This window comes from Dromiciops gliroides, chromosome 5 (genome assembly GCF_019393635.1).
Source record: "Dromiciops gliroides isolate mDroGli1 chromosome 5, mDroGli1.pri, whole genome shotgun sequence".
NCBI lineage: Eukaryota > Metazoa > Chordata > Mammalia > Microbiotheria > Microbiotheriidae > Dromiciops > Dromiciops gliroides.
In genome coordinates, this window is record NC_057865.1 from 249,442,892 (window position 1) to 249,470,752 (window position 27,861).

The following is a 27,861-nucleotide window of genomic DNA, read 5'->3' on the forward strand; positions in this document are numbered from 1 at the left end:
TTCTTAACAAAGCCCAAATCATTACCAACACAACATTCTGAAAAACATGTCAAAATTTATTAATCATATTTGAATACATTGGAATATAATTTCAGCAGAAGGGAATAGTATTATTTACCCTCTCGGGTTCCAGTGAGTTTAGGATTCTTTCAGAACACCTACCCCTCCATTATTTGGTCATTACCCAAATACGGCATATCCCTAACAACCACTTCATTTAACTAAAAGTAAATAACCATTTACTCTTCCGTTTTTAGCAATGTTTCCTGTTTCAAAAAGGGTTGCATAAAACATGGCAATTTTGATATTATTTAAAGTTCACTCAAATGGGATTCTACCTTTTGAAGAAAAACAGAAATGCAGGTGAAAAGTGATCAAAGATAGGGTACAGAGAAAAAAAAGCAAGATTAAATTTAGATCACCAAAAATTAACCTGACAGTAAAAACAACAAAGGACAGATAATAAGAAATTTAACGCAGGGATCTTTCCATAGTAAATTTTCATACAATAATTCAATGTATTCAGTTAAGGATTTCCAGAAGTTTTTATGTTCTGAAATTTAAAAATGGATGGCACAATGCAAATACCAAGTGTTTTCTGCTGGGGAGAGGGGACAGCACAAGAAGCAAATCATCTCTAAGAAAGAGTGAAACAAATAGAATCATCTTAAATTCTTGGCCTTCCATTTTGTGGCATTCACTAATGGACAAGATCAACTTCACCATCAAGCCTCATAATAAATCACCCCCCCCCCCCCAAATAACAGTAATTAGCCTGAGGTATTTTAGTATGGCTCTTACTTTCCCAACTTTCTTGGAAAAGGAATGTATTACTGCCATTAAATCCAGAATCCCCAGATGCTGTCACATAACTGAAGAGCTCTAATTCTAGCAGGAGCCACGAAGATCTGCCACAAGACTGTCTCTTGTACAAATCTAAGATAGAGGTACTATCCATCGGTTTTCCAGTCTGAAAATTATAACCCTGGTTCAAACAAGGTGCTAAATATAACACATACACAACAAAGGTTAAAATTTCTGACCTTTTAATGACCAAGAACAATTTTTATATAATGTAACTTAATAAGCCTCAACACTCTTGTGAGGTAGGTAAGTAAAGAATACTACCCATTCAAATATATGGGTAGATCAGAGAGGTATGAGTAAATAATATACTCATATATTAAGCAATGAGAATTGGAATAGAACTCTCTCCCTAGCTCCAACCCCAAGACCATAATAAATTTAACTTTAACAATAATGATCTTTAAAGGGTTATTATGATTTGAACCTCTATCCACTGGTTCTTCATTCACATTTGCATACTGGTAGATGTGGGACCACTTTTTAAAAGTCTGGTCCCTTTCCCCAAATAATGTCCACTAGTTATAACTATCAAGGTTAACTTCCAAATGTGTCAAATTAAGACATTACCCTGTAAGGACTAACATTCTGCTTGGTAATTTATTTTTAAATTGCAACAAAAGAACTTGCAATGGGCTTCTATCGGGTGGCAGAAGTGAAGGTGCACCACAATGCCGCTAAGGAAAGGAAAGATGCTTTCAGTTCAAATGGACACAGTTACACAAGTAGAAGAGGACGCTAACTTCTGAAAATACTCGGTTTTATTCACACCCCGGTGGCAAACAATAGCCTTAATAGGATGACTAAGTTTCTTTGTGGATCACTAGGTCACATGAAAATACAAAAATCCATAAACAAGCAGACAGTTAACGAACATTAGATGTGGTCTTACTGGAAATTCTTAACCGTATACTAGTCTCTTCTCAAATCGAATTTCAAAATGCCTTGTCATCTAGTCAGTACAAGTCACTGCATTTCTCTAACAAAGTAATGAAGGCACAGCTAGTGCAAGCAGACTTAAACCCATTCAACTACTGGGCTGAAAAAATACTTTGGTTGGTTCTTCAGAAGGATTTCTTTTTTCTAAACCAATATTGGTCTCAAATAACAGTTTGGATAATTTTCGCAGCTGCAGTCTAATAGCTACATGACAAAAGACTTCACGAGAACCAAACTATGTAGCAATGGACATGCGTTAGGGGATTCACTGCATTCTACATATCCGGCAAAAATTATACTATTAAAATGCTAGGTAGAATGAACCTCTAGTTTGAACTGGTTCTTAAACGTTCATTTTTTCTTTTTTTCCTTTTTTAACAAAAATTGTTTACTTGATTCTACCAAGAAAATACAAAACATAAGGCTGTAAGTAACTACTAGTTTTGTTTAGGCTGGGACAGTGCAGTAATCCTCAAGGCCACAGCACACACTGCTCACTGCTGCTTGCACTCGGATGGGTTTGGATCTTTCTGTTGAAATAAGACAGAAAACAGCAGTCAAGGCCACTTTCAGCACAATTCTCTGTTGCTATCAAACACTCCCAAGTTATTCCAATTTTTATCAAGGTGGGAAAAGTACAACTCCTAAGATAGTAAAAGCCATGAAATCATTTAGTTGCATGCTTGATAAAAACATGAAGGATGGATGGAGGGCCCCATTTAAAAGTGATGAGAAATATGGAGCACAACAGTCTCCCCATTAGTCAAGATATCCCTTCTAGAAATCTCAGGTATCAATCTGTTCACTGGACTTGATCCAATATTTAAATGACTTACTGGGAGAGTAGAAAGAGAAAGAATATTTTTTACTTTGCCTTAAGGGGAAAGTTTCAGTAACAGATTTAAAAATAAAAACTGAAGTTGCAAGAGTAAGATATTAATTTTAAATGGCAATAAGATGATAAGACTATAAAAACATTTTACCACATAGATATTGACCTTAGATATTAAGCCTCAAGTCATAAAGAATCGGGTTGTTAAAATTCAAATTTTGTTCTGTAGACAGCACTTGGAAATATCCAAGTTCTAGAGTTTATACTCTAAAAATCCGTGTCATAAATGTCTACACCTTTAAAAATCTCATGTCACAGCCAAAAATTCACTTTTAATAACATAAAACTAGATAGACTCACCTTCGGATCATATTCTGGATCATTTTCCTCATCAGCTTCTTCTTCCCCTTCCTATATTAAAGTTCAAAATGCATCCATGAAGTAGGTACAGTAGAAGAAATTTCATAATGTAGGCAGGTTAATCTAAATTATATTACAAGTCAACAAGTTTTCATCATTACAAGACTGATGAAAAATGCAATTTAATCTGAAAGCTTCTAATATGAAAATTTCCCAACACAACTCGAGACACATCCAGTCTGCTTTTATTGAAAAGATTTACTGCAGCCAACGTTGAAAAAATTTACTGCAGCTTTTGACTTCTTCAAAGAGCTGATAACCCTGCAGAACAAAATTTTAAATAAAACAATGTTGCTGATAGTTTTGCAGCTTATCTACTATATATCTATATATACAGTATACTTTTACCTGTAGAATTATAGTATATTTTTTATTAAAATCTATCCTTTTGCTAAAGTAAATGTTATACCAAAAACCTTAATGCTAATGATATATATTCAACAAAGCAAATCATGAATTAAACAATTTAGCTGTCTCATCTTATAAATATTACCTCATCATCAGCCTCTTCACCTTCTTCATCATACTAGAAAAAATAAATAAAATTTGTTTAGCAGAATCAATTCATTAGAAGGAACTTCCCAGGCCAGCTAAAAGGCCATCCTGATACACAGCACACACTAGCATTTCTAGTTCTAACATTAGACTAACCAGATTATTCCCAAACCCTATTCATTGGATATAGGTAAAATAATTAGTTATCAAGAAACAATGATGATAGAATCCTATAGAGATCATCTAGTCCAACCTTCATGAGAAAACTGCAGTTGAGACTAGGGAAAGACCCAAGATTAACCAAATACTAAGCTGCTAGTAAGCCAATGAATTTCAGAAGCACTCAATCTTCAATAGCATGACCGAAAAACAATTATTTCTCTGGTAATTATCAACTATCCGGTGGACAAAAGATGATTCCTTATCTATTATTGTCAATTTTTTAAAAAAGATACATAAATGCAATTCTAATGAATGTCATGCCACTGATGTTAATGTCATGGTGACTCTCATCTAAGGGACTCAATAAATGTCATCTTTGTCCATCCTATGCCCTCTAGAATGGTCAACATTCTAGTTTTTAAACTAGAATGGTCAACTAACTAGTTTTTAAAATTCAGGAAATTCCATAAATATACCCAACTGAGCCACTTCGCTATGATATGTAATTCACTGTTTGTTACTATACTATGATCTTCGTCTTCACTTACATCATCATCATCATCTTCAATAGCTTCTCCTGTGAAGTATAATACTGATCTCGGGACTATACGCTCACGTAAAAAGTGACCAATTTCAAAATCCGCGGCAAGGATAGCTTCTGCATCATCGTCCTGTACAAGATGACAGTATTTTGTGAGTAAAAGACACAAAGAATAATTTCATCAAGCTGGTTGTGTAAGTAATCTTTATATAACTGGGATGGCAGCCACACTAAGTGTACAAGCAGCAGCACATTCTAATGCTTAGGTTACACCTTCTCTCACCTTTCTCAAACAAACCATACACAAGTCAGAAATGGTCAATTAAATGACATATCCTTAATTCAACACTCTGAAATGCCTTTATGCTTTCAGCCAATATACAAGTCCTGATATTTCAGCTAATGAACAAAAAACTGTATTTTCAAGAAATCACAAAAATAATATGCTCATACTTTATAGAGCATTGTTCTAAGAGACTTCATGGATTCAAGAGAAAGAATGAATGTAAAATCAAGCTAACTTTGGCCTTTACCTTCCTGGAATTTTAAATTTGCTTATGTGCATGACTGTGGCAAACAGCATGATGGAGGTATACAATTCTTTACTGAAATAAGTATGGAGGGGTGTGGGGGAGAGGAAGGTGGAAAGGGAGAAGAGAGCAAGCTTAATTTAGGATAGCAGTTGAGAAATACAAATAAAAATACTGGGTGATGGGAGTAGAAATTGGACATCTGACTAGTAACTAGCTCCATTTAAAAACCTCAAAGAATGTTAGGGTAGTAAGAGAGAACACGAGTTATTGATCTCTCATCTTATCTGCCATTCATCCAAATCATGAATTTTCTTTTTAAGGACTATATATTTAAGAATATGAAAACAATGAATATTAGACCTGTAAAAAAAAATATCTATTTTTTAACCTGCTAGGGCATCAAGTTCTATTAAACCAAGAAGCTAAAGAATCCAAAGGATTATATCATTTAATATGAAAACCTGATTTTAAGATGATTATAGGCAAGTGCCCTAAAAGAAAAAGTCCAGGTGGATATACACAGTTGAATGGTATGCATAGTTTTAAAAAATAGTTAAGTTCAATTAATGAGTTAAAAGATTACTTATTTTTAATCAGAAAAAAACTTATCACAGAAAATAAGTCAATGGCAAAAACATATTTCATATATGTACTGATTACAGGCATATAACCAAATTCATCATTTCCATACAACTCCCCCCCCTAGTTACTTAACAAAAACACTTTAAATATTAATAAGCATTATAAATAAGAATGTCAAAGCAATTGTTAAATATTTTGTAAAGGAATGCAACTGCCATATATGGAAAGTTATTATATTTAACCACAGAAAGGGAAAACCTACCAAACTAATGCCTATTACAGAACTCTGCAGAGTGGAAACTTATTAACAGTCAAATGTTGTATGAACAGATATCATTTTGAAAGGCTGTATGCTACACCAGGGCTGCAAATTATTTTAGGACTGCATTCTACTTAAAAATATCAAAGATGATGACTATCATAGAAGGCATTTTCATCAATAAAAATTAACCCTCAGAAATCCTTCTACCAAACTAGGGTTGGTATTAAATATTACATGCCCAACCCCACAAAAGAAAAATCACGCACAACTTCCTCTAAATCTACTCAATGCTACTGCATTTCTCAGGATCCAGCAGGGGTCACCATAGCATCCAAGAACAAGCACTCTTGGAGAACTGAGATGGCCCAAACACAGAAGCAGTTTGAGAACCAAATATTCTATCACCTTCATATTTAGGACATAACAATTTCTGCTGGTTTAAGTATAATCATTAAAGGAAATAGTCTTCTGTCCAGGGTATAGGTGATCCTTGCAATACAGCATAAAACCATTCTGAAGAAACCACATTTCAAAAAACATAAAAAAAGTATAAAAAGCTTAGGGCACAAAACTGGTACTAACATCCTTCAGAATTCAATCTCTACAGTTTTTCTTTATTACTTTTTTTACTTTATTAAAGAAAACAAGAGGACTCACCAGGTCTCCACTCTCAGGAACTACAGATAAATGGCAATGAGAGAGAAAGAAAGAAAAATAAAAAGATCATCAATATAATAATAACAATACCTAAGTACCCACCCAATCCCAAATTAAAACACGTTACCTTCAGGAGGAGCAAAGAAATTGAAGAAAGAATCATTGGAAACTGTTTTCGTCACAGTTCGAACGGTCCCACGTCCCTTGTGTTTCTGTTTCTTTTTAATAGTTTTCAAAGTAACATTTTTCCCTTTTTTCCAATCTACCTGACACCTTTGAGAAATCAGGAAGTTTTGATCACAATTACAATACTAATTAAAAAAAATTCTTCTCAAAGAAAAATGTGAACTAGAGGACAAATATGCTTATTATGGGTTTTATGTGAACATGGCATTTTCAACTGGCTTAAGTCCACAGAAGAACAATTAAAACGTTTCTTCTAAGAGCAGGTACTTTTGACTGATTCATTTGACTGTAGTTCACCTGCTGTTTGGAACAACTGTACTATGTATTAGATGGAATATGAACCAACCAACCAATAGGCATTTGGGAAAACATGTATGCAGAAGTATATACAAAATAATTTGAGGGAAGGATTAAGGGATTTTTTTTTTTAAGGACTCATGCCAGAAAAGTCTAGGCAAAGGCATGCAGGAGAATGTTAATGTTATTAAGATGTTTACACATTAAGAAATCACGATTTACATTCTAGCAGGTTTTAAATCTTTAAGTTCACAAAGATTAGAAAACAGGTCTGGCTCTGAAATACCAGGATTCAATTATAGAATAAGATATTTCTTTATAAAACAACATCTAAATTTATAATGTGTTTTGAAACACCAAAATAATCTCACCCTGTGCAGCTCATAATTTCTGGTCCATCAAAGGAGAAAGGATCAGAATCATCTGGCTCTGACCTCATACGGTAAGTCTTCGTCAACACCTCATTTGTGAAGTACTCATTAGGTTCAAAGTGAAATTCTAATGTAAAACTCTAAAGACAGTTGCAAAGATTAAGATAATATTGGTTAGAACTTCTTTTGTTTCTATCCCACCAAATAAATGTTTGTTTGACAGGACTATTAACAATGTTAACCCAAAGTCCTATCCTTTCTAAGTGAACAACTTTTGAATTTTGCTTGAGATTTCCCAAAATGGTCAAATAGTAGAAAAATATAGATGATATACTAGATTTACTACATTTTCACGATTACTTAATTTTCATACATCTTGACTCTTGCCATCAAGTTAGTACCCCTACCCTCCAATATCCCATCTAACAGTAATGCTCCAAATTAAGATTAGTATTATTATTCTTAAATTGTTTACCATAGGTTGTCCAGCATCTGAGAACTTCACTTTGATATCTTTCAAGTGCTTCAGAATAGGTTCATCATGTTCCTTCAAGTAAAATGATTTTCAAAATTGATATGATGTGAATATTAAAGGTAATTAATACAAAAGAACTGTTCTTTTTTCAAGGGAACAACTTTGACAAATTTGATCAATACAATAATCTTATTTTCTTAATGCTTATCCAATCATATGATGTAGGTGTGAGATCCTCAGGCCAATCCTCAGATTTTTGTTAAAGGCCGTAACTTTGAAAATCTCCTATCACTGGCAGAGCAGAAAGCATATGGGTATGAGAAGATTTCCTGTTATCCTAAACAGTGGCTAACATGTCACAATGCTTAAAGAGACAAATAACTGTCACTAAATATAATAAACCGAGTTATATGAAAACAAATCCTAAAACAACTTATCACAAGGAACTAACCTATGATTGTTTTAAAAAAGCTTTGCATCAGGGGGCAGCTAGGTAGCATAGTGGATAAAGCACCAGCCCTGGATTCAGAAGGACCTGAGTTCAAATCCGGCCTCAGACACTTGACACTAGCTGTGTGACCCTGGGCAAGTCACTTAACCCCCACTGCCCGACAAAAAACCAAAACCAAAACAAACAAAAAAAGCCTTGCATCAACACACAAAACCAATTTTGCATTTAGTCAAACACAAAACATATAGTCTATTTCAGTAGGGCAAATGAATGGCACTATGCTAGGCGAAGATACTAAACTACTGTGATCATGTGAGCCTCTTTGGCATTTTAACTATGGCTTTAAGTTACCTGAACCATATCGCTGAGCAAGTCAACATTTTTAAAAACAGTCAGCCAAAATTCAGGAATTCCTTTCGGGTCTTCTTTTTCTTCATCTTTTTTCTCCTCTTCAAGCTTAGCCTTCTCTTTCATTTCCTCCTTGAAAAAATACAAGTGTTACTAATTGTAGGAGGAGGTACTTACTCTTTCTAGTTCACTTTTACTTTCAAGTTTTTAATTTTTCTCCTAACCATCAAAAAATAAAACAAGTGCAACAATAGTTTGCCTTAGAACATTTTTGTCCCACTACCAAATATGTGAAATCATTTGTCATATTAATTCTATTAGCCCATTAAACATGTAGCTAAGTTGGCTTCGTATCATTAGCTATTAACATCTGTTACCTTAAGAATTAAAAGTTGTACAGTTCTAACAAAAAGTACTCACTGAAATTTCTTCATCATCATCTGGTTTCCATTCACATTCTTCCTCTGTAGGTTCATAAATTGCATTGATGATTTCACTTCTCTGAAATGATCAAACCATTAAGTCTTTCAATTTATAGTTTCAAGTTCTAATTAGTTAATTAGCAAAAGTCACTGCCTCACAAAGTTCTATATCTTTGTCAAGCAACAACCCCACAAAATTAGGGATTCTTCTTCCCCTCTGAGTTCACTCAAAGACCAAAATCTCCTGGCATCTTGCCCTTTCACCAATGGTAAATAATTCCAGGCACACTATATGTAATGACCATTTCAATTATTAGGTCAAGAAACTAAAATACTGGGGAGTTAGGTGGCACAGTGAAAAAAGCATCGGTCCTTGATTCAGAAGGACCTGAGTTCAAATCCAGCCTCAGACATTTGACATTTACTAGCTGTGTGACCCTGGGCAAGTCACTTAACCCTCATTGCCCAGCAAAAAAAAACAAACAAAAACCACTAAAACTTAATTCTGTTAATTTTAACTAAAAGCAAAAATTTCCAGTTCTTACAATTGTATACTTTGGCTAAGATATGATAGGGTACATTACCTTATCAAAAAGTGGCTGGTAAAGAACAGCGTACTTTCTTTCGAGAGCATGAACCTCCTCATAAAACTTGGCTTCTATCTGTGCACATTTCACCTGAAGATTTTTGAGGGCATTCACACGTCGCTTAACTACTTTTGGCAAGCTGAAAGATTAAAAGGGAATCCATGATTAAGTGAGTTCCATAGCAAAGTTACATATTAATTCCTTTCTTATTTATAATCAAAAGGAAAAAAAAGGGCCCCCCCCCCGCAAAAATTATGTCAGTTCAGCAGTCAGTGTATCATCAATAATAAAAGCCTCAACCCCTAACCCCACAAAGACCCTTATTCATTCACAAGATTACAGCAAAACAAGATGGGGGTAGATGTTTTGTAATTGATTTAGCCAAGAGAATGCTAAGCAATTCATACAAAACTGTAATTTTTCAAAAAATGATGTTTTAGAGCAATGAAATACAGTAAGAAAACATTTCAAGTTCACTATCACTGAATCAAATAATTATGGCCAATCATACATAAAGATAGGCTTTCAATTTAACGAACTGAAATTATCAGTAAAACTGCTAGGTAAAGTACATAAGAATCATGCCTTTTGTAGCTCTTCTTTCCATAATCATCCTTAGAGAATAGTTTCTCAGGGCAGTTAGGTAGTGCAGTGGATAGAGCACCAGCCCTGGATTCAGGAGGACCTGAGTTCAAATTTGACCCCAAACACTTGACACTTATTAGCTGTATGACCCTGGGCAAGTCACTTAACCCCAACTGCCCACACACACACACACACACACAAGAAAAATCTACCTTACAAAAAAAAATCTCCCACAAGCTTCCACAGGAGACAAAAACAGCTGTATAGCAGGGGGAAAACCATTCCCTACACAAGTATCAAGTGGCCTTTCACTCTCAGCTCTGCCACAGACTAGCTAGGTGTGTCCTTCAGCAAGTCACTTAACTTTGTTAACTTCAGTCTGTCTGCAAATTGAGCTAAGATTAGATCACTTCCAGTCCTTTTCCATCCTTACATTTCTTGATCTCAGGCTATGACCCTACAGACTAAAACCCAAAATAAGCTTCAAAAGACTACTGACATCCATGCTTTCTAAGTTACTTTGACATGACTGTTTTAAAAATCTCTGGCCTTAAACTAGGTGCTAATAAAAACCACCCTTTTAAGATTACCCCAATATAGGGAGCTCTACACCTGCAGCTGTAAGAAATAATGATTAGAGTTGGATCTTTACCTTTCAATGTATCCAGTTGATGTTCCCACTAAACCATCCAATCTTTCTTGAAGAGCTGCAAGAATTTGAGGATTCTGCATCATCTGAACAGTTAACTGGCGAGCTAAATTGAACAAGAAGGAATTTTTGAATAGATTATAACTGATCAATAGATTGAGATAAATGATTATTAATAATCAAGAGATTCAGGTTACTCCCCCTTTTCAAGTCCTGTCTCTAAAGGCAGAGCTAACCTACAGTGTTCTGCTCAGGTTTGGGTGGGGATAAAGTCTCTGAATAGATTGCCCAAGGCTGAGGGTAACTTAAGTAAATGACATAATCAAAGTTCAGGTCCAGCCCCTGGTTGTAATATTCATTTTCTCATTAACTGTTAACCAGTCACAGTTGATTGCCACCCTGGGAAAACCCCCTTCCAATGGGAATAAAAACTGTGACCCTGGTGCCATGGTTATCTTTGCTCTAAGAGAGAGATGGCCAAATGACCAACCTTCCCCCCATCCTTTTATTAAAATGCTGGCATTATTAATAAAATTATTACATCATCCAGAAATCATGTCTCGAACCTTTTTTAAATGCCACAAGATTAACACAGTCACAAAGTTTCCCATAAATCTGAGATCTAATAAGAAGTCTCAGCTTAGTTTAAGAATAAATGAGCGAGGGGCAGCTAGATGGCACAGTGGATAGAGCACCGGCCCTGGATTCGGGAGTACCTGAGTTCAAATCCGGCCTCAGACACTTAACACTTACTAGCTGTATGACCCTGGGCAAGTCATTTAACCCCAATTGCCTCACCAAAAAAAAAACCCAAACCAAAACAAAAAAAAGAATAAATGAGCGGGGCAGCTAGGTGACGCAGTGGATAGAGCACCGGCCCTGGAGTCAGGAGTACCTGAGTTAAAATCCGGCCTCAGACACTTAACACTTACTAGCTGTGTGACCCTGGGAAAGTCACTTAACCCCAAATGCCTCACCAAAAAACAAAACAAAACAAAACAAAAAACCAACAACAACAACAAAACACAATGGGGAAAACTTGTCCTGAACCCTGCCAATGTACCCAATGCCATAGTTCTAAAAAGCAAATTACTCAATTCCAAGTTAATGCTGGAATGCTATTGATAATTACTAACATGAATTTAGAAATTAAACCAAGAAACTGGCTTTGTCAGAATGGATTCTTTACCTTTCATATAAAAGAAATCTGTAAGATCAGTTTTTAAGAACTCATCTTTATGGAATATTTGGTTTGGGGGGTGGGGGGGGAATCTAGAACCTTAAGAGCTAAACTCAGAGTAAGTGGTGATCTCACCTTTTAGTTCTCCATCTAACCCTGTCACAGTCCCTCACCACAAAGTTGCAGAGCTGGTGCTAACCTACATTGGTAGAGATTGTTCCTCCCCAAGGTAGCTCTCTATACCCATGAAAACTATAGGCACAGTTCAAAATAGGAAAAAAGAACAAAGACACACAAAGAAATCCTCAGCCCAATATCATAATCAGGAACATACAATGGATTCCTTTTGTTCCACCCCACCCCTAAAAACATGGTCAATCAATCCAAAAAGGGTTGAGGGTAAAGAGAGCTTGGGATCAACCAGTGACTTTTGCAGTCCCTGATGATATAGGCATCTGGAAATCATGGATTCCCATCCTCAGTCTAGGCATCACCTTTGCTGTTTGCATCTTCTCCAGTTTCTTCTTCTTCCACTTCTTCAACATCTTCCATATCTTGTTGGTCAAGTTCAGTTTCTTTGCTGTAAGTCAAATTCATACACACTAAGAAAGAAAATCCTCAGAAAGTCACTTCTCTACACTAAAAATCATTCTTTTTTGAATGATACACAACGGGGAACTTATCAGATAACAAAGTTCTTTTGTGCTACAGACAAGATCAGCTTGCTTCCTCCTGGCTTAAAAAAGGACTGGTTATTGTGGAGAGCCCTTACATTGGGACAGAAGAATCCTGTCTCCCCATTCCCAGGTAAATGCTGAAAGGGGGGATCTGTTTCCATGGAAGGGTTGGCAAGAGCCTTCCCTGGTATCCTATAGGGCAGGGTCTTAACCTGGGATTCATGGAAAGATTCATAATCTTTGTGAACTTGGATAGGAAAAGAATGACATAATCCATTTCCTTTGTAATCCTAAGGATTTTATGCACTGAGAAGTAAGGGTCCAGAGGATTAACTAAACTGCTAAGGGGGTTCATGACACACAAAAATGCTAAGAACTCTTGGTCCAGGGCAATTTTTTCCCACCACTGTTAGGACTAGTCCATAAAATAGAGATAAGACATCCTTTAAGTATCCCACCATCTTGGACTACCTCACAACCTTTTTCCATTTTAAATCAGGAGGGCAGATGAGATAACCAAGATGGTGAAAGGAATGGGGACCCCCACATGTGAAAGGGGGATTCATAAAATCTCTGCACTGTTAAAACTAACTGTAGTTGTGGGTATGGCAGACTCAGCTTTTAGAATCATTTTAACAATAAACATAATAATAAACAACGGGACGCATGGCAGTCAAGCAACAGGCAGAAAACTCTCTAGCCAGTGCTGAAGCTAAATTATCAAGTGATATAAAGGGAATCTTTTCACCATTTTTGTCTTGGGGAATACTAATAACATACCAATCAAACCCCTAAGAAATGGGAAAATAAAGCAATCTATCACTACCAAATTAAGTACTGTAAAACTCCATAAAAAATATAACAAATATTCATTAAAACCCTACTAAATGCCCAGGACTATGCTAAGCATAACCCCTAACCAATAACTTAGTTTATTTATACACACATACATACATACACACACACACACACACACACACACACACACACGCATTTAGTATATATTTTCCCAAAATGGTATTCACACACTACTACTATAATAAAAGGGTCAATTTTTTTTTAATAGTGCCAAGAACCAAATTACTTACTTGTCAATGTCCGCCATGTTGTAAGACCTTGGAATATTTGAGATCTAGAGAAATAAATGAGTGTTAAAAATGTTCATCAACAATCAAAAAAAAGTTGTTGGAGAAATCAAAAGCATAATGGAATTAAGTTTATAATTACCCCAGGAGTCAACATATTATAAATAAATCCTAGACACACTATCCACAGCAACTTTCATGAGCAGCAATCCCTAGAGCTCTGGTAAGACGTTATAAAGATCACTCTTACCAATTCCTTTTTGAGACCATTAGTTTCCCAAAATGGCAAGCAAAAAGTTTTTCTTTCCCTCATTATCCATAAAAGGGAAGAGACAATTATGTGAAATAACAGAAGAGTAATAAATTGTTGCTCTGCCATCCTAACCTAATTCTTCAAAGTACCCACTTTGGAAATCAACAGGCTAGCCTCTTCAGGGACATTGGTCCACAAAAAGGTAAAACCACAAGAAAGGGTAGCCCAGGGTTTAGCTGTACAAATGCTTTTCTCTGAAGCATTTCTTACTTTGAAAAAAGTTAAGTCCCCAAAAGAGAACACAGGATTTTATTAATAGGTTCAAGAATCTAATACATAATGGGGCAGCTAGGTGGCGCTATAGTGGATAGAGCACTGGCCCTGGATTCAGGAGCACCTGAGTTCAAATCCAGCCTCAGACACATGACATTTAATAGCTGTGTGAATCTGGACAAGTCGCTTAACCCCAATTGCCTCACCAAAATAATAATAATAATAATAATTAATAATAATCATCTAATACATCTCTTTGTACACCAGTCAAATCTGTAAGACTACAAGTTAGTTGAGGAAGAAATTTCCTCTAACAGGGGGAAATCCCCTAGTAGAAGAAATTTCTTAAATGGATTAAAATCACAGGTCTAACCTAAAAACATCTGTTAAATGGGATTCGATTTACTTGATCTGGGTCCCCTTGCCCTTGACAGGTTTGGGCTTTTGCCCTCTATCTCTTGTCAGCCATTTCCACACCATGTCCTCATGCTGTACCTGGTTTGGTTGAGGTCCCACTTGTGTGTGGTGAGATTTTCCCCATCTGGTAAACTCCTTCAGGGTTGAAACTGCCTTAAGTTGAGGCTTTTTCCATCCCTAGCACTCAGCATGGTGAATGACATGTAACAAGTGTTTATTAAACACTTAATACTTAAGCAAGATGTTTTGCTACTGAATAAAAGAGAATAGTTAAGGTGGATGACATTTAATCCTCAAATTAATAGTTCATATTTTTCCCATCCCATTTATAAATTACTTCATTTTAGGAAGTATAGCTTATACAGGCTATGGATAGATGTATAATTGTTCAGTCATGTCCAACTCTTCATGACCCCATTTGGGGTTTTCTTAGCAAAGATACTAGAGTGGTTTGCTATTTCTTTCTCCAGCTCATTTTAAAGATAAGGAAAACTAAATGAAGCAAACAGGATTAAGTGACTTGCCCAGGGTCACAAAGCTAGTAAGAGTCTGAGGCTGGATTTAAACTTTAGCCATCTTCACATTTATAAACTATCTTACTCCTACTTGGCAAAAACACACTTATGTGTTAATTCACATTTTTTAAATGTATCTTCACACCGTTGTGAAGAATAAAAGCATGCTAAACATTTTGAAGAGGGAGGGGAACCATGAATATGTTACACATGTGGTGAGACACAATGGTTGGGTCTGTTGTGCTTGACTCTTTTTGTCTTAAGGAAAAAGCTGGGAAGTAAGAGGGGAGGAGGAAGAGATCCGCAAACAACTACTATACAAAAACAACAAATAACTTTTTTAAAAAGCCTTAAAAAATTTAAAGCATTATACAGGCTTGGCCATCTTGTCTTTTTTAAGAGCTTTGAATATGATACTACAGCTAGCAAAGCAACATTAAAAAAAAAACACAGTAAAATATTTTGAAAAGGACACAAGAGCACTTTAGAAAGAAATCATAAATATACTTAAATATACTCTGGAACTGCTATTGTCAATGACATTTTTCTGACTCTTTCTTACTCTTGCCTTTGGTTGAATTGGCCCAGGTCTAAAATAATGCAAACAAAATATCTGGCAGTAACAGGAAGGACAGACAGACTGGAAGAGGAGTTGAGAAGACCTGTATGTAATGAGGCCACTTCAATATTGGGTGCAGTAAGAAAAGAAGAAAGAGAAGAGGAAGTGATGTTCCCACATAAAATCTATAGGATTTGGCAACTTGACTGGGGAAGGAGAGTTATCAAATATTAATCAAGATTTAAAGGGGAGTGACCAAAAACACTGGTGAGAAAGAGAATCTCAGCTTGTAGAGAACTGGTAGGAACAAATGTGGAGTTTAAAGAATGCCAGGCTGTGAAGCCACGTCTTAACTAAGAAGAACCATTCCTACTGCAGAACTTGAGATTTCAATGTTGGCAGCTTAAAACTTAAGCAAACATTTACCCATAGATATACAATGTTATGAATGATGATTAGTTGCATACAAAAAGTTTATTTACAAACATAAAACTAGGAGGTTCAAGCTGTCTGAACCCTAGGCTCAAATACACTTTTGACAAATGCTATTATGACCCTTGGTAAATCACTTTTGGATCACAATTCTTCTCTCTCCCCATGGTTGGTTAGAACCCACATCCAGACAAAAGAAGCGTAGAATCTGAATGCAGATTGAACCATACTATTTCTACTTCTGTTGTGGTTTTTTTTTTTTAGGTTTTCCCTTTTGTTCTGATTCTTCTTTCACAATATGACTAATGCAGAAATATGTTTAATGTGATTGTACATAATCAGATTTTTTTCTGTCTTGGGGAGGGAAGGGAGAAAAATTTTGAACTCAAAATGTTATAAAAATAAATGTTGAAAACAATCTTGGGGGCAGGCAGCTAGGTGGCACAGTGGATAAAGCACCAGCCCTGGATTCAGGAGGACCCGAGTTCAAATCCGGCCTCAGACACTTGACACTAGCTGTGTGACCTTGAGCAAGTCACTTAACTGTCATTGCCCTGCAAAAACCAAACCAAACAAAAAACCGATTTGTACATGCAACTGGAAAATGAAATACTATTAAGATGGGGGGAGGGGGGGTGTGCGCAAGGGAAAAGAACCTACCACTCCCCACTCAAACCTCATATAAACCATTTTGTTTTTTTAAAATCAACCTATAAACTAACTCCTTGATGGGGCAGGTAGGCAGAGCAGTGGACAGAGCACTGACCCTAAGGTTGGGTCTGAGCTGTGTGACCCCTGGGCAAGTCACCTAATTAACCCCATTGCCTCAAACATTCAGGGCCATCTCCAGTTGTCCTGATATATCTTGCCACTAGACCCAGATGGCTCTGGAGGAATGAAGTTGGTGACCTTGCACAGGCCTTCCTCACTTAAAATCCAATTCAGTGCAAGTCATGACATATGCCTCAGTTCTTTTAGATGCCATGATTCTCTCAAAAAACAAACTTCTTGACGGTTTCCCCAAAGCGGAACAGATTACATAAAGGTTAGGCATTTCTATTTTATTTTGGGGTTTTTTTTTGTTGTTTTTTAAGTGAGGCAATTGGGGTTAAGCGACTTGCCCAGGGTCACACAGCTAGTAAGTGTTAAGTGTCTGAGGCCAGATTTTAACTCAGGTACTCCTGACTCCAGGGCTAGTGCTCTATCCACTGTGCCACCTAGCTGCCCCCTAGGCACTTCTATTATCTTTCCATATGGCTAGCTCTATGACTTTAGTAAATTACCTCTATACTGTGAGAGATTTGGTCCTGATTAGTAAGGTCATATTCAATTCTAAAATTTCCTGTTGCATATATTTACGAACATTTCCTGTGAGTGGAATAATCAGGAATTTCAGAACCTAGGAGCAAAGACACCACATATCCCTAGAACACTGCCCCCTCTCCACAGCTTCCGAACAAAAAACCTAGAATAGACCTGTTTTTTGCTTCCCAAATCCCTTCATGTACAACCTTAGAAAGAAAAGGCATCTTAACTTATTAGAAATCATCTGAGTGGTAGGTGGTTTTACCATAGCATTCTGTGCAAAGCATAGCATTCTGTGTGGTATTTTACAAGATATAAAGCAGTGCAAGTCACAAAAATAATCATTCCTCTTTACCCACTATTTTTCTCGGGTATATATTAAAGATAAATATGGGTGCATATTTTAATTGATTAAAAAAAAACTAGACATCACCTTAATAATTTGTTCAAAGAAAAGAAGCAGAACAGACTATATGACTGATTATAAAATAAATCCTGTGTATACAAATAGGTTAATGGAGAATGGAAGGGAACATTTAAAAAATTATAGCCATTTTGTACTTACATAGAAACTGTGAGGCTAAAGAAAAATGTGGTACTCCCAAGAAATGATCCATTTAAACCAGGCATGTCAATCAAAACATGTTAGCTCATACTCCCAATATTTGTACTGCCTCTCTCATCATTAGTCTAAAAAAGAAAAATTATCTCTGCTACTCTGCCAGCTCAATCCCCTAATAAGACACTGAGGAATAAATACAATAATTCTCAAAAATTCTGATTATAGCATCTTCTGTATTTCATAAAATGTAAAAATCCAGTCTGGCTGTTCCACAACCACTGTCTTCTACAAAATATAAGCTCTTGAGAGTTTTGCTTCTTTTCTGTCCTTATATTCCTCAGACAAAGAACATAAAAATCAACTAATTAGCACTCAGTTAGGACTTATGTACCAAACAAGTAGTTTATAATGTAAGGAAAGAGAGCACACATAAAGAATACATCGTGAGAATAAAGACATGCTAGGGAAGAGAGCAAGGTATGTAAATATGCTACATTCCAGAGGAAAGAAGTTTAAAATCGCTTGTGGGAATTAAGACAGGTAACCAATTAGGGAGGAATTAAAGGATTGTCATGCTGCAGCAAGGGCCCAGTTGTGTAACATGAAATTATGCTGTACTAGTCACAACTGCATAACTTCAGCTACCTTCATTCAGTAGTATGAAGGAGAAGAGGGGGGTAAACAGCAGGAATAATCCCAACTGGGGCATGAGGGATATAGGGATAAGTAGCAACAGGACAAGAGGATTTCTGAGTTGATGACCCTGTGTAATTGAATCAATTAGAGTTGAGAGTAGGAAATGACAGCACAGGAGCCTAAGAAAAGTAGTGTGAGGGGATCAGAGATCACCATAGAGGCAAAAAGAAAAAAATAGGTTTAGTAATGGGCAAGACAGAAATGAAAGAAAGTTAGGGTCAAACAGGGGAATACCACTTTTTGATTAAGGAATGAGAATGTTCTGGAGTTTGAGAGAACATTAAATTAACAGGTATGCTGAAGTCCCCAAGTATGAGGGCAAGAATTGAGGAAGAAAAATGATTTGTGAGTTGAATACCTTGAGAAAGGGGTGAGAATCACCTGGGGGTTTGGTATATAACACCCAAGATGATTTGAATAGGGTGGAAATTCTTAATAGAATAATGGCAATGGAGAGCAAGGAGTATTCTAACTTCCCCTCCAGGACCAGTGTATCTGTTGTAGGAGTGAAGATACATCCAGGAAGCGCACCGGAATCAGGAGTCCTGGCTGTCTAGTACCACGCTACCCAAAACTTAACCTATTCCTCTGTTTCTGGATTGGCATCCAATCAAAGATCGTGTTTGCAGGCCATTTACTATGGAAACTGTTAACAGCAGTGGCGCACAATTGATGTCCTTTTAAAATATGGTACAAACACATTTATAAACATCATCTCACCTGTGATTTAGTAGGGACAGGGTTTTCTTTGGTCTTTCTCCCAAGAGACCTATCAACTTTGTTAGCCTAGACTCAACAATTACATCGGTTTAAATAAGATCCCCGTATATTTTATACAAGAGTGCCAGAGACAATTTGTGAACCCTCACCCAAACTGACATCTCTTCTCTACAACCTCATCACGTTACAACGGGACTACTGTAAACAGCATCCTAATTGCTGCCTCCAATCCATCCTTTTCATAGCTGCTAAAAGAAATCTTTCAAATACACCCAACTTAAGAGATCACCCCCCCTCCCCCCGCAAAGATTAACAGAACAAAATACAACATATTTGCCATTTGAGGTACTTCACTGACTCCAACCTAATGTATTTCCATTTATATTTGTATGCATTAGACATAACATGTAAGCTCTGTACCTTCAGAATCTACCTAGCACAGCGCTTGAGGTACAGTAAGCCAAAAATTAGTGCACAAAGCCTAGAGAATGTAGCAAAATACCCATGAATACTAAATTTACAATCTTTTTCTATTGTTTTCTTATGGCTGGTGGTGCTTAGAATTTATTACACTTTATGTTTACTCAAAACTAGTTAATGTTAAATTTATAATGTAGTTGAAATCCCTAATAAAAGTTCGCACTGATAAAATGTTATCTCAGTTGATGCTCATATATTAACCCTGAAAGGGAGATGCTATTGTTTCCGTTTACAATTGCAGAAACTGAGGCCGACAGAAGTTAAATTACTTTGCTCAGGATCACACCTAGCTACTGAAGCGTCCTGAAGGCGTATCTGAATTCACCTTCCTGACCCCACCTCCTGGCCTTACATTTTACATAAAGGTGCTTCCAAGTGGCTGAGAGGGTAGATTCTATGATGCTTTATGATGCCTTTGGTTAGTCTGTTTTGAATAGATATCCTTAATAAAACACAGCTTCTAAAAAATGCCTAGAAAAGGAAAAAATGTTTTCTGGGCCAGAAGGTACCTAATATCTTTGCCAATATTTAATAAACAGTAAATGCACGTATGATTTTCAGTACTGATGTGCATGATTCTTGTGGTGTTACTTACCCTGACACTCCCCTGACTCCCCTTCCATAACGAAATCTGGGATTGGAGTGGCTAGGGGTGGAAAGGAGGAAGAATGTATTTTCCTGCATTCACTGCCACAACACCAGTTACATATTATACCTCACCCTTTGTGAAATCACTCCCCATAAATAAAAACCATTAGTAAAATAAAGCTTACTTCTGATTCAACTATTTCCAGAACTCAAAACTCCTTGACACTTCCCTAGGTAGTAAAGGAGATTTCTTGTACAATGCCAGCACTAGTTACTAACCAAAGTCCAAAGTTTGGGTGCCAGGGCTTCTAGAAAGAGGATCACATACACAAGGATCTTCTGCATTTAGAGAAACAGAAAAGGGAGCAAAACTATGACATAAAGGATGGAGGAGGGGGTGTTGCTGGGGTAAGGGAAGAGGTTAGTCTAAACCACAAAATGACAAGTCTGAGAAAAACTTTGAGGGAGAGGAATATTGGTGGAAATGGTCAAGAGGTTTGCCCCCAAAACAACCACAAATGTAGTTCCCTTCCATAGAGGGCCTATACATTTAAGTGCTTTATAACCGTTTATAGGTTCCTGTGAGTCCTCTGCACATTTCTGAACCTTCTTCAGGAATGAAAAAAGGGCTTCCGGGGCGGCTAGGTGGCGCAGTGGATAGAGCACCAGCCCTGGAGTCAGGAGTACCCGAGTTCAAATCAGACACTTAACACTTACTAGCTGTGTGACCCTGGGCAAGTCACTTAACCCCAATTGCCTCACTTAAAAAAAAAAAAAGGGGGCTTCCTCTGCCCTAAATGTTACCAAGTCCTACTTCAGACACTTAGTACCTGTGTGACCTTAGCAAGTCACTTAACCTGAGTCTCAGATTCCTTACCTATAAAATGAGGGAGTTGGACTTAATGACTTCTAACATTTCTTCCTGCTTGAAATTTATGACTCTATGAAATTTCACCAAGGTTCCCTTCTCTCTACCAACTTAGTTCAGGCCCTCACCTCACAACTGGACTACTATAAACAGCATACTAATGGTTGCCTCCAATCCATCTTTTTCACAGCTGCCAAAAGAAATCTTCCAAATGCACCTGTCTTAAGAGATCACTCCCCTGCTCTCAAAAGATTAAAACAAAATACAACTTATTTGCCATTTAAGGTACTTCACTGACTCCAACCTAATGTATTTCATTTATACTTATGTGTGTATAAGCTCTTTGCACCTCCAGGGTCTCCTTAGCACAGCGCTTGAGGTACAGTTAACTTTTTTTAAACTTCTTTTACATGTACTTTCTAGCCAAACTGGACTGTTGGCTGTTCTCCAAACTTAGGCAAGCCTTAGTGGTTGCCTGCCTGCGTGCAAGCAACAGCCCATTCCTGAAAAGCATTCCCTCACCTCTGGCTCTTAGAATTCTTCTCTTCCTTCCAAGCACAACTAAATAACTCCTATCTCCCATGAGACCTCTCCCAGCCCTCAAACCCCAGCTCAAAGGACTCTTTCCCTCTTCCACTTTTCAGAACACTGCTGTCTGGATCTCGTCTTTACCCACACTACAATCTTGCACTTTGTGTTCATGTTATATTCTTGACCTTTCCCAATAGAAGTTTCTTCCTTGGTGGGAGTGACTTCAGAAAATTACTTTTAGCCTTAAGTCTTCAAATGATTTACTAGTAATGTTATTGATATGTATGTATGTATATATGTACTATGCTTGTTGCCTCCATGCAAATTTGAAGAAAATGCTACATTTCTATTAAAGGTTAATGAAAATAAGGATGCAATCCCTCCCAACCCAATTTCAGATCCTCCCTCCCCTCTGAAATCTACCCACAGACCCCCGGTAATGAATTCGTGCTCTAGTATCTTTAATGATATCTTTAATCCATCTGGTGCTCCAAGTGTCTTATTTAGACAATTACAGGTGGCATTTATTTACAGACTTAATTTCATACAACCTTGAAGACCCAGTTTTAAACACCACCTTTAAAAATCTCCTTATTAAAGGAAAGGATCCCCAAAGCATCTCTCCCTCCTCTAAACCCACCAAGTACTTAGTATCTACCAATCTTGGATGACCAACAGGCTATGCAAACAGATGGAATGAGAATTAGGGAATTAGAGCCACTGTTGTTGGAGTATAAGGGGAGAAATGTGAACTAAATCTAGAAAGGTGGGCTGGAAAATATAATCCAACATTTATTAAGCATCTAATAGTTAACATTTATGCAGCACCCAGTGTGTATCAGGCACTGTGCTAAGCACTTCACAAATATTATCTCATTTGATTTCCACAGCAACCTAGTATGGTATGTGCTATCTCCAGGTGAGGTGACCTCCCTAATGTCACACAGTTGTAGAAGAACTCAGGTCCTTCAGACAGCAGGCCTGGCACTCTACCCACTGTACTACCTTAAGCTGGCTGCAGTCAACAGGTGAGAACTAGGGCAAAGGGGATTTAATTCAACATTACTATCACACTTCTGTGATTAAGCCACTTTGCTAAATTACTGACAAATGGGGCAGAGAACTTTTCAATTTTCTATCTACCTCTAGGACTTAGCACAATGTCTGGTACCTAGTAGGTAATTTAATATTTCTTGATTGACATTTATATAATATACCTAACAAAAGGGGGCAGAGCTAGGTGGCCCAGTGGATGAGGCACCGGCCCTGGATTCAAGAGGACCTAAGTTCAAATCTGACCTCAGACACTTAACCCTCATTGCCCCACCAGGAAAAACAAAAACAAACGGTGAAATAATTAACTCTGGGTCAAAATAATGTCACTCGGTTTACAACCAGCTAACACAAATTCAATAAACCTACTTTCGGCATGAATTTTAAATGTTTCTTAAAAGTATCTCAATGACACAAGACCCCTTAAGTCTATGATTCCCAGCATTATAAAAATTCCTTTTACAGACTGCTCCAGCCTGATTTTGATCAAGCTTCACTCATTCCTTCAGCTGTAAAAGTTTCTTGCAATCATGCTCCAAAGTCACAACAAATTGATGAAATGCCTGAGCTGAGCAAAATGATGACCAAATGCAGCAGAGGACAAAAGCTGCAACAATTAAAAGTTAAGATGTATAAACTGCAGGGCAGCTAGATGGCACAGTGGATAGAGCACCGGCCCTGGATTCAGGAGTACCTGAGTTCAAATCGGCCTCAGACACTTAATACTAGCTGTGTGACCCTGGGCAAGTCGCTTAACCCCAATTGCCTCACTAAAAAAAAAAAATGTATAAATTTCAAATCCCACTAAATGTGGCACATAAAGAATCAAAGTACTAAGCAATAAAGTACTTGAAAGCATATGACAATATTTTGTTGGAAGAAAGCATACCAGGATTTATGCATCTACCTGTCATCCTCTAAGTAGCTTCCTTAGAAGGCATAGATTCATATTCCCACTGCTCAAAATATTTATTACCTTGAGAGTCCTTTTGAAGGCTGCCTAAGTTATCCAGAGAAAGAATATTGGAGGACATTTAGTGCCACCCTCTTTACAGATGAAGAATCTAAGGAAAAGCCTAGGTGACTTGCCTCAAAGTTAAACAAGAAAACACAACTGCGGATTCCAAAAGGAGATGCCAAAAAACTGGTTCTCAAGGCAATTCCTACATGGGAGTTTCAAAAATGTTAATAAGTCTACTACATATAGCTTCCAATTTGACTTCCAAGTTTAACAATTATTTGGGTGTTCATGGTCTAGAATGGTTGTTTTAAGAAAATGATCAGTTATCATTTCTTGTCATGAAATGGTTGCTACATTCAGTTCCAGCTGTCTTAATAATATACATCTAAACAAAATGCAGCAAACTGGTGCTTTGTGAGTTACTTTCAGTACAAGTTAGAAAATTGAGTAATAGGAAAACAGGATCATAGAGCCACAAGGGGCTCATCAAGTCCAATCCCACCATTTTACACACAAGGAAAGGCTCATGGGCTAACTTGTGACTAGGATCACACAGCAAAATACAGGTCCTCACTCCAGGCAAGGCTGGCCTCCTATCCACCACACCACCTAGCTGCCAAGGGGGGAAGAAAAAAAAAATCAAGCAATCAAGAACAACTTTTGTTCTAAGAAAAGTTTAATTAGCGTGCCCAGCAGTGAAGTCATACATTTATAATGACAAAAAATGGCCCCAATGCTTTCCAAGCTTTCCTTAGCTTCCTTTAGATTCTAGTCATACTAGGCTTCCCTAGTATATAAACTATATATAATATAGCCTAGGTTTTGTGTATATATGCATATATGGCATATATATAATCTCTGATGGATGAAATGTTAAGCAATCAGCTTGATTTTTATGACACCAAACCTAACTCCACAATGTGTTCTTTTGTATTAAGTTTGTTCTATCAAATCAACAAGAAACCATCCCTTCTCCAACCACACAATATTTGCTTATGGTGAGTGAGTGCATATAGAGCTATTCAAGATCTGAAGGGCAGAGGCAACATTAATTAGTCCACCAGTCACTAGTTAAAAAATGTCTGTGTTGGCACTCCCTCAGACATTTTTCAGGAATATCAAGTGAATGTGGCCTAGGAGCCAGGAAAAACCTAGGTTCAAATTTTAAGTCATGGTAAACCACTTAACCTCTTAGTGACCCAGACAACTCTCTATGATTTAAGTAAAATCTGCACTGGTAGGGGAAATTCCCTGAAGTTCCATGATCATTCTAATTAAATGTACTGAGACAGCAGCAACAGTAAGGGTACAAACAACCTGAAAAGGAAAAAGGATTTTAACTGTATTTCATCAGTCTGGATGGTCAGTTCCTAACCTGGAAGGGCAAAAAGAGCTATCTGATTAATGAGAAGCAGCCTTGGGAAGTGGCTAGAGGTGGTCCGGAAAGCCCTAAGATCTAGGTCCAATCATTTCTCTGAGATGCTGTGGCTATCTATGTAAGCTCACAAGTCACCAAACTTGTTGGTGCTCTTAGGGACCCTAGCAGGTGCTGACCTTGGTGAAAGGTATTTCTTCATCTGGGAGGTTGCTATACCAATCAAATTACTGATCTAGTTCCCTATCCCTGTAATGAATGATCAGCCTTCATAGAATCCCAGTTTTAGATTTAGATCTCGTTTAACATATGTGGCAAATCAGAGCACAGCGAGGTTACATGACTTGTCCGGGGTCACACAGCTTTATTAAGAAGGGTTGAATAAGAAGAGGGACAGGAAGCACCTGTGATTCCACCGCTATAGGAGACTCCCAAAGAAACCTGCTGCCTCTTACCAATGCAGGTTAGCACTTTCTCTACCAACTTCAGAGGGATCTCGACCACTTGGCCAGGGTCACACAGCCAAGAAGGAGATGTGACCCCGTCTTCTAATTTCCAGGTCTACCAGCCACCGCTTCCCTTCCCCCGGGGCAGTCAAACCACTCTCATTTGGCCGACCTGGACTTGGGAGACACGGCCAGTACCCCAGATTTCTATTACAAGTTTTTGCAAATAGTTTGTAGACCCTCCCTAGGACCTAAAACTGAGGATCAGCCCGACTGGGTTTTTTGGTCATTTTATTTTTGTTTTGGCCGGTGTTTAATCAAAAGGCCCATAGGGAGGGAGATTTCAGAGACAAAAAGGATGTTTACTATGGGGGGGAGGGGAGTAGAGATTTCAACCACCTCTGGTTTTCTTGAAGATAGAGTAAGGAAGAGGCGGGGGGAGTCGGGATGGGAAAGGAGGGGGATGATCAGGAGGGGCGGAGGCAGGGGGGATCAAAAGGGGGCAAGGGGTGGGGAGCGATCCGGAGGGGAGGGGGAGGAGGGGCAGCCCTCGGGCGGACGGCGGCCATGCAGCGGCTACCACGTGTTGCAGGCGGCGGAAAAACGTCGCCTCGGTCCCGACCCTAACTTTGCCGCCGCCTCCCGGAGACGAGGGGCCAGGCAGGGCGCAGCGCCCCCCACCACGCTGCCACGCGGGGGTCGCGCGCGAGAAATCCGTACGGATTCGCCCCCCTCCCTCACCCACAAATTCATACAAACACACACACGCACGCGCGCGCGCGCAAAACGTGCTCCCGCGGCCACGAGCAGCCACCGCGACCGGCCCTCCCTCCCATGGCCACGGCCCCTCGTCGGGGGGCTGCGGCCCGCGGTCCTCGCGCTCCTCGCCCCCGCCCCGGCCGCGGTCCTCTCAGAGGTGGGAAGGCTGCGCGTCGGCCTTGGCTGAGACCCAGACCCCGGACACTCCCATGTCCGCGCGCTGCCCCTACCCCGGCCCCGAGCAGGCCACTCCAGCCCAGGCCCCGGCAGGCGGGCGAGCCCCGCTGGCTCCCCGCCCCCCGCCCCCCGGCCCGGTCGGCCGTTGGAAGCCCCGCGCGCTGTCTCCCCTCCCGTCCCGCTTCCGTTACCCGCGGCTGCTGCAGGGACCGAGCGGCCGGAGCTGCGCAGGCTGTGACTCAGGGCGGCGGCAGCGGCGGCGGGAGGAGACGGAGGAGGAGGAGGAGAAGGAGGCGGCGCCCTAAGCAGATGGCGCTAAAAAAGACCCGAGATCCCGCCGCTCGCGCTCATATACAATTAGCGTCAGTACGTAAGTGCCCGTCACCCCCCCTCCTCCTCCCCTCCGGCGGTCACCCAGGTAACGCGGAGGGGGGCGGGACTGAAGCTGGGCGCCTAGCAACGGGGCCACCTTCCTGCACGCCTTCGGGCTCTCTCTTCCCCCTCCCTTCTCAGGCTTCCACATACCCTCGCTGCTCTCCGGGATCTGGCTCTCCGGGTGTGCGTCCGGCTGCCCCCGCCCGCCCGGGGTCAAACGCCCCCGACTTCCTCCGCGCGCGTGCGCGAGCGCGCCAGAACGCGGGAAAGAAATCCCGGGCTCTCCCTTCCCCAGCTCCCAGCCAGCCTCGTTCTCGCCCCGTTCCTATACGTCCCCCCCGCCCCCCCCCCCGTTCTGACGCCTCAGCCCCTCGGCGGGCGCGAGCTTCCCCCCTGGCCTCCGCCCCCGAGCCATGCATTCACCCAGGGTGCAGCTCTCCAGGGGCGACACCTCCTCCCTTCTTTCCCTTGGGGCTGCAGCCTCTTCCCCTTCTCCCGCTGCTGTTGACACCCACTTTCTGAGCTTCCCGGGGATGCGAACCACTCCTTTAGGTCCATCCATTAGTGTTTCTTAAGCGCTCACTAGGTGCCTGGCGCTGTGCTAGGCGCTATGGGTGTAAAGGAAAGGTGGCCCAGGGGAGAAGCACCATACCTGCCCTCCGGGAGCTCGCCCGAGAAGGGAGAGGCAATATGCAGGGAGCGATGTACAGACGATGAGAGGGGCGATCGAAAGCGGGCGGGCGTACCTTTCTGGGGTGCATCCGGAGCTGTTTAAGGAGAGCAGCCTCCTTGTGCCAGCTCTCTGGCTGCGAGTCTCGGAGCCCGCACCTGGAAGGGGGAGTTCGGCGGAAAATCGCCCGGACCAGGCCGACTTGGTGGCTATTTTCTCAGATGGTGCTGGACTGACTCATATTTA

The 27,861-nt window shown here is 39.4% G+C and overlaps 1 protein-coding gene across 7 annotated transcripts; it reads right to left on the minus strand.

Moving 5' to 3' along the window:
• Positions 1-38: 38 nt before the first annotated feature.
• On the minus strand, positions 39-27,861 carry NAP1L1 (nucleosome assembly protein 1 like 1). 7 transcript variants are annotated; one of them, XM_043965526.1, is made up of 15 exons: positions 27,692-27,861; positions 13,604-13,647; positions 12,333-12,418; positions 10,662-10,764; positions 9,422-9,563; positions 8,836-8,916; positions 8,419-8,547; positions 7,617-7,688; positions 7,142-7,281; positions 6,415-6,560; positions 6,288-6,307; positions 4,261-4,383; positions 3,549-3,581; positions 2,996-3,046; positions 39-2,333 (listed from the first exon to the last, which is right to left on the minus strand). In XM_043965526.1, exons 1-15 carry the CDS (start codon positions 27,704-27,706, stop codon positions 2,298-2,300), a joined length of 1,221 nt encoding a protein of 406 aa, XP_043821461.1. In that variant the 5' UTR covers positions 27,707-27,861; the 3' UTR covers positions 39-2,297. The 7 variants fall into 7 exon arrangements, with proteins under 7 accessions (XP_043821461.1, XP_043821465.1, XP_043821460.1 ...); XM_043965530.1 differs by having other exon boundaries at positions 27,598-27,704; XM_043965525.1 differs by lacking the exon at positions 27,692-27,861 and adding an exon at positions 27,369-27,444 and having other exon boundaries at positions 8,419-8,544.

Bases quoted from the DNA above. Each gene is read 5' to 3' on its own strand.
- NAP1L1 (XM_043965526.1), bottom strand. The intron at 8,548-8,835 runs GTGAGTACTTTT...TATTTTTTCAAG, and splicing joins ATGATGATGAAGAAATTTCA to GAGGAAATGAAAGAGAAGGC. The intron at 2,334-2,995 runs GTGAGTCTATCT...TTATTTCAACAG, and splicing joins ATCCAGAATATGATCCGAAG to AAAGATCCAAACCCATCCGA.